The sequence below is a fragment of the Monodelphis domestica genome, chromosome 6 (assembly GCF_027887165.1).
Source record: "Monodelphis domestica isolate mMonDom1 chromosome 6, mMonDom1.pri, whole genome shotgun sequence".
Classification (NCBI taxonomy): domain Eukaryota; kingdom Metazoa; phylum Chordata; class Mammalia; order Didelphimorphia; family Didelphidae; genus Monodelphis; species Monodelphis domestica.
Genome location: NC_077232.1, coordinates 42,793,367 through 42,807,198, shown reverse-complemented (window position 1 = coordinate 42,807,198; position 13,832 = coordinate 42,793,367). Strand labels below are relative to the sequence as shown.

The window sequence follows — 13,832 nt, the reverse complement described above, 5'->3', positions numbered from 1 at the left end:
TTTAATTTCCAATTAGTTTTTGATTTGGTTTTCCATGTACCATTACTGATCATTATTTTTATTGCCTTGTGATCTGAAAAGGCTGCATTTATTATTTCTGCTTTTCTGCATTTGTGTGCCATGTTTCTGTGACCATTATCAATCTTTGTGAATGTGCCATGTGGTGCTGAGAAGAAGGTGTATTCCTTTTTATCCCTATTTATTTTTCTCCATATGTCTATTAATTCTAATTTTTCTAAGATTTCATTCACTTCTTTTACCTCTTTCTTATTTATTTTTTGATTTGATTTATCTAAATTTGATAATGGTTGGTTTAAGTCTCCCACTAATATGGTTTTACTGTCTATTTCTTCCTTCAATTCTCCTAGTTTCTCCATTAGAAATTTGGGTGCTATATTATTTGGTGCATACATGTTGATTAGTGATATTTCCTCATTATCTAAAGTCCCTTTTAACAAAATATAATTATCTTCCCTATCCCTTTTGATCAGGTCTATTTTTGCTTTGGCTTTATCTGATATCATGATTGCCACTCCTGCCTTCTTTCTGTCAGTTGAGGCCCAGAAGGTCTTACTCCATCCTTTAATTCTGACTTTGTGGGTGTCTACCCGCCTCATGTGTGTTTCTTGAAGACAACATATGGTAGGGTTTTGGATTCTAATCCATTCTGCTATTTGTCTATGTTTTATGGGTGAGTTCATCCCATTCACGTTCAAAGTTATGACTGTCACTGGTGGACTCCCTGGCATTTTGATATCCTTCCCTAATTCTAACCTTTCTTCTTCAGCTCTACCTTTTAGTCCAGTGATTTACGTTAAATCAGTCCCCCTTGTCTCCTTCCTTGATATGTTTCCCTTTCTAGTCCCTCCCTTTTTGTTCCCTCCCCCTCCCCCCTCTTCTTCCCTCTCTTTTTGTGTTCCCTCCCCCCTCCCCCCTTGGTTTTCCCTTCTCCCTTCCCTTGTTGGGTAAGATAGAATTCACAATCCCAATGGATCTGGATATTCTTCCCTCTCAGAGTTGATTTCCCTGAGAGTAAGGTTTAAGTAAAAATTCTCTTCCTCTCCTTCTTATAGGAGTTTTCTTCCCCTCCCCTTCCCGTGTGAATCTTTGTGTGAGAAAGATTATTCTATTTGGTCTTTCTTTTCCCCCTATTTACACATTACATTTTTCCCTACATGTTAGTATACATAGATTGATATAAATGTAGTCCTTATAGAAGAGAGTTTGAGTAAAAGAAAAAGATAACATTTTTCTCCTTTTCCCTTTCCTTCATATTTACTTTTTCATGTATTCCATGCTCTTTGTTTTTCGATATCGAACTTTCCACAGAGCTCTGGTCTTTTCTTTGCAAAAACTTGGAAATCTATTTTGTTGAATTCCCATACTTTCCCTTGGAAGTATATAGTCAGTTTTGCTGGATAGCTGATTCTTGGTTGAAGACCCAGCTCTCTTGCCTTTCCGAAAATCATGTTCCGTGCCTTATGGTCATTCAGAGTGGAACTTGCAAGGTCTTATGTGACCCTGATTGGCATTCCTTTATATCTAAATTGTCTTTTTCTGGCTTCTTGTAGGATTTTTTCTTTTGTTTGAAAGCTTTGGAATTTGGCAATTACATCCTGGGGAGTTGTCTTTTGGGGATTTAGTGTAGAGGGTGTTATGTGAGCTCTGTCAGTGGCTGTATTGCCCCCTTGTTCTAGAATCTCTGGGCAATTTTCTTTGATTATATCTTGTATTACGATGTCAAGTTTGCTGTTTATTTCTGGCTTTTCTGGAAGTCCAATTATTCTTAAATTATCTCTTCTTCCTCTATTTTCCAAGTCTGTCACCTTGTCGGTGAGATATTTTATGTTCTCTTCTAATTTCTTGATCTTTTGGCTTTGCTTTATTGATTTTTGCTCTTTTACCTGCTCGTTGTCTTCGAGTTGCCTAATTCTGACCTTTAAAGTCTGGTTTTCCTTTTCATTTGATCAAACTGGTTTTGTAGATGTGTGAATTTCTTTTGCATTATTTCCCACTTTTACTCCCAGAAGGCTTCCATCTTTTTGATCCTTTCCGATTAAAATTCTTCATGGGTTTGTGGAGAGTTTCCATTTCCTTTGGAAGGTTTCAGAGCATTTGCTTGTGTTTCCTCTTCTATCTCCTCTGTATTTTGTATTTTTGCTCCATAAAATGTGTCCAAAGTCGCCCCCTTCTTCTTGTTTTTCTTGGAATTTTGGGGATTTTGTGCTTCTGTGGAGTTTGCCATCTCTATCTGAGTGGGGAGGACTAGCTTTTCTTATCTCTGTCTGGTGTTCAGAGGTTTTAGCCCTAGGCACATTGTCAGTTCTATGCAGTTGTTGTTCTGTCTTCTCGGGGAAGCCAGGAATTGTTGGTGTTTCCATGTTACTGCCCTCCTCAGTTCCCTCCCAATGCTTCTCCTTTGCCTTAGTTCCATGCTCTGAGCCTGGCTCGGCCTTTTCCTCGGGGTGTTTGTTTCTGTGCCTTAGCCAGTCAGGAGAGCCAGCACTCTGAGGGGGGAGTGTCTGCAGCTTCCCGGGAGCTCCAAGGGCTCCTGATAAGATTAACTTTCTCTGGGTTGAACTGAGTATGCTTTGAAGCAGGGACCTTGAGACTTGGATGGAAGGATCCAGCCAGGGGGCTGCAGGCTCCCCCGCCTCTTTCTGTTTCCCTGCTGTCTGGGTGCCCCCGTGTCTGGGTCAGGTTGTTTTCAGGATGTGGCCTTCAGAATAGCCGGCTCCTGAGGCCCTTTTGCCAGCCCTGAGGGTTACTGTTGTTTCAGAGGACCCTGCTCTCTGAGGGGGGAGGGGAAATGGCTTCCTGGAGCTCTGAGGGCTGGTGATAGGATTAACCTCAGACTGAGTATGCCCTGAGGCAGGGACCTTTGGTGAGACTCAGATTGAAGGATCTGATCAGGGGGCTGCAGGCTCCTCCTGTCTCTCTCTGTTTCCCTTCTGTCTGGGTGCCCCCTCGACTGGTTCAGGTTGTTTTCAGGAAGCAGCCTACAGGATAGCAGGCCCTGAGGCTCTGAGGTTCCCTCTGCTGCCTCGGACTCAGCGCTCTGGGTTGGGGGGATGGGTCCTGGGACCTTCCTTCTACCTACCCTTTAGGTCCGAGTGATCTCGTGTTCTGGCTTTTGGGGGGGCCGTACCTTTTGATCCAGGTCCAGGTCCAGGAGGAGGATTCCCGGGGTCTATGCTATTGTTTGTTTTGAATTTTGGTGCCTTAGGAGCATATAGTTTGAGTTCGGTAGGGAAGGGTTTCCAGAGATCTGAACTTTAGCTTTCTCTAAGCCGCTATCTTGACTGGACTGTCCATTTTTCCCTTCTTAAGGCACAGTAATATTCCCTTACAACCAGATGCCACAACTCGTGTATCCATTTCCCCACTGCATGGATATCTCTTCCATTTCCACTTCGTTGCCACCACAAAGAGTGCTACTAGAAATATTTTGTGCTGTCATCTAACATAATTTACTCCGATAAAATTCAACAATCAGTTGCTTAGTGAGCATTTATGGCAGGCCAGGTACTTGTTGAGGAGAACAATTTTAGAGCAATGTGAAAATAAGCCAGTACTGAAGTTCTTGAGGGTGTGAACTAGTACGTTCCTTCTTTTTTTTTCCAGGTGGAAATTCTGGAACATTCCCATAATGTGACAGTGGGTTATTATGTTACGAAGGGGAAACTGGTCTATATCCCTGCTGTGGTTGTTGAGACCCTGCTTGCTTATGGCATCAGCAATGTCACTGCTGACTTGAAGCAGCATCTAGCAAACCTTCAGTCAGTGGCAGTGCTGGCCTCACCATGGAACCTCCAGCCAGCCTACGCCTTCCAGCTAAAGACAGGTGAGTACCTCCTTGTGACAAGTACCTTTGGAAGGCACTCCAAAGGAAGAAAACCATCTTACTCAGAGGGATGAGAATGGAAGAAAGGAAATGCCTCTTTAAAACACAGTCTCAAGTAGAAACCTAAAGCAACAGTTCACAGATAGAGCTGTGTCAAGAAGCAATATGGTGGGGTAGTTAGGTGACTCAGTGTGTAGAGAGCCAAGCCTGGAGATGGGGTGTCCAGGGTTCAAATCTGGCATTAGACACTTTCCTAGCTGGATGACCCTGGGCAAGTCCCTTAACCCATATTGCCTAGCCCTTGCCACTCTTCTGCCTTGGAACCAATACTTAGTATCAATTCTAAGATAGAAGGTAATGATTAAATAAAAAAAGAAACAATATGGTTTAGTAGAAAGGACTCTATACTCAGAATCCAGAAGACCTGGTTTAAGTCCCGCCTCTGATACCTATATAACCATGGAAAAGTCACAACCTCACTAAGCCTCCATTTCCTATCTATCTATCTATCTATCTATCTATCTATCTATCTATCTATCTATCCATCTATCCATCTATCCATCCATCTATGTATGTATCCATCTATCCATCCATCTATCCATCTATCTACCTATCCATCCTTCCATCATCTATTTATCAATCAATCTGTCTATCTTTATATATATATATATATATATGTGTGTGTGTATATATATATACAATAGAGAAAACATATATACACAAAAGAAAAGTTGGATTTGATGACTTCAACAGTCACTACCAACTTTAAATATCTTTGAAGATACACTTATGGCCCAATAAATTATTTCATCCAAGATTTAGAACCAAGATTTTAGAACCTTGCTTGCCTCAGTTTCCTTATCTATAAAATTATTCTGTGTGTATATATATATATATTCTTACCTTCTATCTTAGAATCAATATATGTAAAATATATTCTATATGTGAATATATTATATAAGCTTTATATAAGGTATATTACATATATGTATATAAGCTCCATAAGGGCAGGAACTCAATCATGTTTTTCTTTGTATCTCTAATAGAGACCTTGCTTCAATACCTAAAGATGTCATTTTAATTTTAATTTTCCCATTTACTAGTCTATCAGAAGCAGAATTTGAATCTGTGTCTTCTTGGTTCTATGATTATGCCTAAGATTGGCTACACAATTAGTAGGGAGATTGTACCTGGCTTTGATCCCTAACCTTGTCATCTATACTTCCCTTTCCATTCTATATAAGATCAATTATTAGTGAGACAGAATGTTAAGAGGGGCAGCTAGGTGGCACACTGGATAGAGCACCAAACCTGGAGTCAGAAAGACACATCATGAGTTTAAATCTTGTCTTAGACACTTATTAAGTTGTGTGACCCTGGTCACATCACTTACCCAATTTTCCTCAGTTTCCTTATCCGTAAAAATGAGCTGGAGAAGGAAATGGTAAATCATCCTAGTAGTTCCGCCAAGAAAACTCCAAAAGTGGTCACGAAAAATCAGGCACAATTGAAAACAACTGCACGCAAAGGGAATATTAGCATACTCTACTAATTAAATTTGGAACTAGTTATACAAGTGACCAGGCATTGATGCATTTCAAGAAAACAATCCGAAGAGAGTTATCTCCCCATTTTGGGCTGTCATCTTTCTCTGAGCAGGATCAAACAGATATACTTATTATAATGAAATGAAATCTTTTGGTCTGCAGGGAAACTCAGCTTTGGCTGTGCCTCCAATTCTTAGACTTAATAAATCACTTTAAATTCTGTGCTCCAGCATATATGAGCAACAGCTTTATTGCCCAGCCTTATTGTTGAATACATTGTGCCATAATAAAAAATTGTATCACTTGATATCATGACCGCAGTTAGTCCAAAAGGATGGAGAAGTCTATTTGGGGGGAAAGCTGATTTTTTTTGTTGTCGTTCTCTTTCTAGTGCTGCAATTTGTGGGGCAGTCTGACAACATTCAGTCCTGCAAGTTTGCTCAGACCATGGAGCAGAGACTACAGAAAGCATTTCAGGATGCAGAGAAAAAAGTTCTAAGTACCACTAGCAACCTGACTGTCGAGGTAATGATCTGCTGAGAGGATAAGAAAAGCAATTGGGGCTTGGGTGTGAAGGGATGGGACAGGGGACAGAGGACAGAAAGCAATCTGGTCTAAGGTGCAATCATTCCAGAACAGGAGGCACCTTGTGAGGATGATGACAACTAGCATTTATGTTATATATTTATATGATCATAATAAGTTATATTCGTAACAACTAGCTTTTATGTATAAAGGTTTAAAAATGCTTTTTATATATCATCTCATTTGAACCCTCATAACAACTCTGGGAGATAGCTTCTATTAGTGGCTCCATTTTACAGATGAGGAAACTGAGGCAAGAAGTGGTTAAAATGACTTGGCCAGGGTTCAATTCATTATGCCATCTTTTGGGGAGTGAGGAGGATAGGTCCTTGGGGACAGGGTGCCATGGCAGTGGGATGCTGGAGGGGAATAACTAAGGGCTGAAAGAGAGAGAAGGATTATGCCATGTCAAGGAGAACTGTGAGGTACATTTCATGAAAGACCGCCATCTTGATGGTGTAAGACAAAGTTCTAGTTTTCCCAACCTAGTTCTGTTTCAAGCAAGCTGGCTCAGCTATGTGATGTTTATATAGACTGATAATCATTCAGGTGGGATAGCCCATTTCAAATGCCTTTAAAGCATCATCATCATTATCATCATTTACAGCACCAGCAGTCTTTGTTTACATAAAGAGATGACCTGTTGTAGAGAGAAATATGGCCTTGGAGTCAAAAAGACCTGAGTTCAAATTCTGCCTCCGACTAGTTAATATGTGTGATCTTGGGCAAATCTGTTAACTTCTCAGTGTTTTAAGACAATCAGTTTCAGAGAAGGTGCTGACCTGCGATGGTGGGGGAAGTTTCCTTCCCTGGGAGTTATCTATACCAGGGAATCCCAGGTCTGGCCCCAATACAAAGTATTACATGAGAGATAGCATGGTGTGGTCACTGTGACATAGGGAATAGACTCCTAGAACAGCTGGGGTTCTGGTCCAGCTGTTACTCATCCCATTCTGGGGTTCTGGCTCAGACAGCATCACATAAAAATGTGAAAGGTCTGCGGTATCACCACTACCCTGTGGGGTAAATGACTCTCTTGATGCAGATTCCAACCTTCCTAGACTTAGAATTATCTGAAGTATATTGAGGTGAAACAATTTGCCAGGATCAGAGATGGTATTTGAACCTGGGTCTCACTGCCTCGGCATGAGCAGCCAATCCACCAGACCACAGCTAAATTCATATCTCCATTTTACAGGTGAGAAACCTGAGAGTCAAAGAGCTTAAAGCAATGGCTTCTGTCTCTAAGGGTCACTAGTAGATGGTAGAGCTAGGAAAGGAGCTCAGGTTCTGTAACTCCAATTCTAAGACCCCATCCAGGAAATATTCTCCCCTTTTCAGATAATTTGGCTAATACTTTGTGGAAATCCAAACATTCCACATTGATGCTATTTCCCTGATCTACCAATCTAATCATTGAGGTACTTAGGTGGTACAATAGATAGGCCTGGAGCCAGGAAGATCAGTGTTCAAATCGGACCTCAAATACTTACTGGGGAAATCACTTAACAGATGGATAACTCCATTTATTCATCTGTAAAACAAAAATAATAACAGCTCTTAACCTTATCTTCCTCAGTATCTTCATCTGTAAAATGGGGATAATAATAGAACTTCCCTCCAAAAGCTGTAAGGGTAAAATTATGTATTATTTGTAAAATTCTTTGCAAATTTTAAAGTGCTATGTAAATTTTCTCCTTTTATCATCAGTGTTATATTTATAATGATCACTAACAATACTGTTGAAAGGGAAATTAGAAGCCTGGCATGATTTGATCTTTCTGGCTCATAGTGATCTTCTCTTATGTCCCCTTTCTCTTCTCCCCCCCTCTTATATCCCTTTTGAGTTCTTTTGTAAAAAGTTCTTGAATTTAAAAAAGACCTTGAGGTCAAATTGTGTTTTGAAGCTCTTTCTTTGTCCCCTTCTTGATCATGAGGATAATATTTGCCTATTTCTGGTTCTTTGACTTCTGGCCTCTTCATCATGGTTTTTCAAGGGTCACTGACCATGGTCCTGATTGACCATTTACTTCTCTCCAAGAAGCTGCACCTGGTGGTCAATGACTGGTCTATATAATCTACTTTGTGTCTTTGACTGGAGGCAAGAGCCATGCTCTGGAAAGGAATTGACCTGATCCAAGAAGGACACTGCCAACGTCCTCCCGAGTGGTGTCCTCTCCACATTAATAATCATTCTGTGCACTTCAATGATTCCCTTTCCTGGGGTCAAGTTAAAAAGTGATGAAGATGAGACTGAAAGTTTGTCCTCAGTGGTTCTATGATTTATAGGTCTAAATCCTAGTTGCTATGCTTAGACACAGTGTCTGACCTATACTAGGTGTTTTATAAATGCTTATTGACTTGATTTGACTCAATTTTATCTTTGTTACAAGGGAAGATTTAATTTTAGGGGATGAAGAAGGGTATACCAAAAAAATTCTATAACATTCAAATTTAAGACACCAGTGAAACTTATTTTAAAAAATAAAGTGAATGAGTTGCACTAGATTACCTCTAAGGAGTTCCATCCAGCTCTATAGTCCTATGCAGTCATTGGGTTAAGCCATCAGTCGCAATTGGCAAGTGTCCCACTAGAGAAGATTCTAATCACATATTGTTGAAATGAGATAAAAATAGGCATCCTGTCAAATGTAGGCCATTCAAAACAAATCTTAAATAGGTCATTGTAAAAAAATGACACCTTGATTAACTTAGTGAAAGTGTTTTCAATGACTATGGGGACTAAGATCTTCAATCAATCAATAAAAATTGATTAGGCACCTACTATGTGCCAGACCCTGTCCTAAGTGCTGGAGATACAAATGAGAAAAAGAAATATAGCCCTTCCCTACCAGAAGCTAATAAATGAAGGAAGACAATATGCAAAGAAAGCTGAAAAGTGCAGAGAGAAGCTGGGATGGGGTGGGAGATGGGGAGAGGAAGAGAATATGAAGTCCTGTACATGGATAGCATCTGGTAGGAAATGAAGACATGACTAGTCTGTGTGCCCTCTTTAAATGGAGGTTTGAGGAGTTCTTTGTTCCACCATCCATTCCTCCAATCAGAGGTAGGAGAAGAAACTGAGGGTACTGAAAAGATGTGAGTACCAAACGTACAATTTGGTGTACAAATTTTTGTGCTTTCTCTGAAACTTATTGCCTTAAATAGATGTACAAATTTTCTCTTTTCAGAACTCAATTTCCTCATCTCTAAAATGAGGGGATTATTCTAGTCCAGCATTGGCTAAGTATTGGCATGTATGCTGTGTCAGCACAGGGGTGGGGAGAGCTGCTTTGTTCCCCCTCTGTCCAGCTGCCTAAAGTGACCACTTCTTCCATCCAATCTCTGGGGGTAATGCAGGGGGGCATACGGGCAGCTTGAAGTTGCAGTTTGGACATGAGAACTGAAAAACATTTGTCCACTATCCTAGTCTAATGCCGTTTTGCAGGATGAGAAGTTTCCTGGGAGAATTAGTCTAGTGAGAGTCTAGATGGAGTCTAGTCCAAGGAGTGCAATTGGTTTTTGCCTCCTTTTGTATCTTCAGCACTTAGCACAGTGCCTGGCATATCATAGGCACTTGATAGATGTTTACCGAATGAATGAATGAATGAATGAATGAATGAATGAATGAATGAATGAATGAATGAATGAATCCTTTCTCTTGCTGTGGGACATCACCTTGGCTGAGGTTGTCAGAGATTTCTCTTCTGTGGAGAGATTGGAAGAGAGGAATCTGGTACCACTAAACTTAACAGGACCCTCTAGATTAAGCAGTCCTAAACTATTTGACAAGAACATTTAGGGAAGGACTTGAACCTCTTTGATGACTGTCCCAATAGACTGACAGAATCATGTGAAGATCAAGTTTGACTGTAAAGAGTTGTATTTTAGGGGATATCATTTGACCAATAATGTATCTGAATTTGAACCCAACCATTTTATATAAAATATCTATGAAGGCATAGTACATTGAAAACAACAATTGATCAAAGATCTAACTGGTTTAAGAAATTAATTTTCATTGATATATTTTGTCTTTATATCATCTATGTCCCTGCCCTCAAGGAACTTACATTCTAATAGGATTGATCCAATATGCTAGAAACCTTTCTCTTGTTTTTTTTTTAGTATTTTATGGATGCCAGTATCTTCTAGTTTAGAGAGTATTCATAAATGCCAAAGAAAAGAAGACAACAAATAGAAAGTGGAATAGATGACTCACATACCAGTCTACCTCCCCTTCTGATCATACACCTGAGTATAGCTTGGTGAGGGAAAGAATACTGTGCCTGGAGTGAGAGCACCTTGGTCCATATCCCACCATTGTTACTATTTCCTGTGTGATGTGAGACAAGTCATTCTCTCTTTTCAGAATATGATTTCCTCATCTCCAAAATGAGGGGGTTACGCTAGATATCCTCTGAGGACCCTTCTAGCTGTTAGTCTATGGTCTTTTATATCATTCTTGGCACACAGGTTATCATCAATAATATGCTGTGGCTAACTTATACAAGCCATGATACTCATGCCATTGCCTTTGAGTCACTTAAAATTCTGAGCCTTCTTAAGACCATATAGCAGCACCAGAAGGTCATTGATGTATGAAGCATAGAGCTTGGTGACTTAAAAATGGCTAAAGATTATTGAAAAACTATAAAATGCAGCTTGCATCCTATTTAATTCTGGGACTGTGTCCATTTGCTGTGCCTGTCCATCATGGATTACCCAAATGGGCCATCCATTCAATTTCATGTGAAAAATAATAATCTTCATTTTTTTTTGAGGGGGTGGTGGTGGAGTTTGGTTTTTTCTGTAGGAATTACTAGACCAATCTTGTCACAGTAGCTGTGGATCTCATTGAGCCCCTTAAGTATTCTAGGGCTTAGTATAATTAGCAAGATGCCATCCTCATACTGGAGCATCAGGGAAATTTTACCTCTTCTAGAGAATCCCTCAGCACAGGTGAATGATGGTCAGAGCACTGGACCACAAGAAAGAAAGATAATCTCAAATGTGGCTTCAGATACTTCCTATCTAGGTGACCCTGGTTAAGTCACTTCACCTCTGTCTGCTTCAGTTTTCCCTTCTGTAAAATTAAGATAATAATACCACCCACTTCCCAGGATTGTGAGGAAAGAAATGAGATCGTATTGGTAAAGCATTTTTCAAGCTATAAAGAGTAATATGAATACAATCTATTATCATTAATATTATTATCATTATTATTATCCACAGAGACTTTGTGCTCTGTGTCTTTCAACACAGTTCTGAATCCCATTAGTAATCATTTTAGGATTTGCTTGATATAATTAATCTCTGTGATTGTATTTGTCAAGAATCATAGGATCATTAAATGAAAACTGGAAGGGACCTTGGAAGATATCTAGTTCAGTTCCTTCATTTTACAAAGGAGTTTACATGATTTAGTTGAGACCATATGGAAACTAAATAACAGATCCAAAATTTGGCTTCTAATCCTTTGACTCTAAATTCAGTGTTCTTTTGATAGTATCATCCTGCTTGATCTTAACATGTACAGAAGAAACATTGCTGCTGCTGCTTCTATTATTAGCATTTAAGTAATCCTTTAAGGTTTGCAAAACTTTTTTAATGTTATCTTATTCTATCTTAATAACAACCCTGTGAGGCAGGTGCTATTATGATCTCTATTTTACAGATGAGGAAACTGAGTCAGGGTGAGTTTAAATGTCTTGTCCACGGTAACTCAGATCTTTCTTACCCCAAATCCAGCACTCTATCCATTACTCTATCCATTATATCACTTAGAAGCCTGAATTCATTCCTTTTTAAAATTTGTTTGTTTAGAAATAAACCAATAAAGATAGTAAAATGTAGCTTCTATCTTTCTTAGTGGTGTGAATGTGAATATGTGACCTATTATAGAAAACTGACCCTGAAAGTCTTCCTGTTAACGTCTTAAATTTTCATCAAGGATACCCCTAATGTGTAAATAGATCATTCTCATGAAACTTTTAAAGCAATAAGAAAATAGGAAGATAGGTCAGATCTTGTCACCATCTTGATCTTCTTTTGGGGGGGGGGGTAATGTTAATATCCATGCTATTTCCATTTCTTTTGTGATCATTTTCTCTTTTAAATGACTTGAAATTCAGTTTCTGGAATTTTTTAAAATTGTTTTAATCCCAGCATGGATTTTCCTTGTTATGGATTTGTTTAGGGCCAATACCTTTTCATAACAGTTTCATCAAGTATAACTCTCTTCCTTCTACACATCAGGTTATTATTAGTATTAGACTGCCATGTGTCACTGATAATGAGAATAGATTAAGTTTTTTTTTTGAAAATAGCCAATAGGAGGCAATATGGTTGAAGTCAAAAGTATACTGGATTTGGAGTCAAGAAATCTCAATTAAAATTCCAGTCCTGGTACTCATTGGATCCTACCTGGAGCAAGTCCTCAAACTCTGAGTTCCCTCATTTGTAAGGTACAGATACTAATACTCATCCTGTTTATCTCAAAGTTAGTGTGAGAAATAAGCCTTGCAAATTGTGATGTGAGCCTTATGTTCCCAATTTATTTCCATTTGTTAACTTCCTTCCCCTTGAGTCCTCTAAACACCCCTTCTTAGTTGGGTCTCAAGCCAAGCTTTTTATAACCTATTTTTATACTCTAAGGCTTTGCTCTTTTGAGACATGTCACTGCTTATAATATCCAGTTATTTTCTTTTTGGCCACATGTATAATTTCAACTCAGTTTAGGGAACTTCCTAAACAAGGAGGCAGTGTTGTTCAATGGAGGGAGCCATGGATTTAGAGTTAGAAAGCTTTTCTGGGGATTCCTTATTGTCTGTGTCACTTTGGATAAATCGCTTTACCTCCTTGGCCTCAGTTTCCTTATCTGTCAAATCAGGGAGTTGGACTATATGACCTCTGAAGTCCCTTCTAGATCTAGATCTGTGATCTTATGAGCTCCAAGTATAGAAACTCCTACCAGTGTAGATTGGCTGCTCATGTGTTACATACAACCTTAAGAATCGCCATGTCTTGAGGTCATGTACTTGGTATGGCAGAGGAAGGGCTTGACCCCCAGTCTTCTTGACTCCAAGCCCAGAACTCTCTCTACTATGCCACAAAGTCTTTCAGTCTTAAGTACAACTCTAGTCATGTTTTATCAATGATCTTTGCCTAGAGACAACTAAGTGGCAAAATAGATAGATTCTTGGACTTGGAGTCAGGATGACATGAGTTTGAATCCTGCTTCGAACACTTAATATTTGTGTGACTGTGGGCAAGTCACTTGACCTTTTTCAGCCTCAGTTAACTCATCTGTTAAATGGACATAGTAATAGCACCCACTTTGCAGAGTAATATGTAAATCACACTGAAAACTTGGAAGTACTAACTAAATGCTCATTATTTCTTCACTAATAAGATGATAGCTTTGAACTAAGGCTGGGAAAGTATGAGGACACCAGATTATGGAGGGCCTTGCATACAGGGCAGAGAAATTTGAATTTTATTCAGTAAACAGTACAGAGTCATTGGAGTGTCAGAATCCCAACAGAGGGAAAATGAGGGAAGAGGAATGTGGCCGCAGTGCATATGCCAGGTGGGCAGTGGGAGGGTGAGATTAGAGGTGTGAAGACCTGCTAGGAGGCTGATGTAATCCTTCAGGTGAGTGATAATAAGAACCTGAACTAGAATGGTGAAAATATGAGGAGTGAGTAGGAAACAGATGGAAAAAAATCCAGGAGTGGAATTGAGAGTCAACATGGCGCATGGTAGGGAGGCTAAGTGGCACCATAGTACACAGAGTGCTGGACCTGGATTCAGGAAGACTAATCTTCTTGAGTTCAAATCCAGCATCGGATACT

At 39.5% G+C, this 13,832-nt stretch overlaps 1 protein-coding gene across 1 annotated transcript in view; it reads left to right on the top strand.

Moving 5' to 3' along the window:
* Window positions 1–13,832, top strand: part of KIAA1549L (KIAA1549 like) — a 365,855-nt gene that overhangs the window by 203,227 nt on the left and 148,796 nt on the right. Inside the window, exons 5-6 of the mRNA XM_056803787.1 lie at window positions 3,625–3,844; window positions 5,783–5,916. Of these exons, the coding sequence (XP_056659765.1) occupies window positions 3,625–3,844; window positions 5,783–5,916 (354 nt within the window). The remainder of the gene's footprint in view (window positions 1–3,624; window positions 3,845–5,782; window positions 5,917–13,832) is intronic.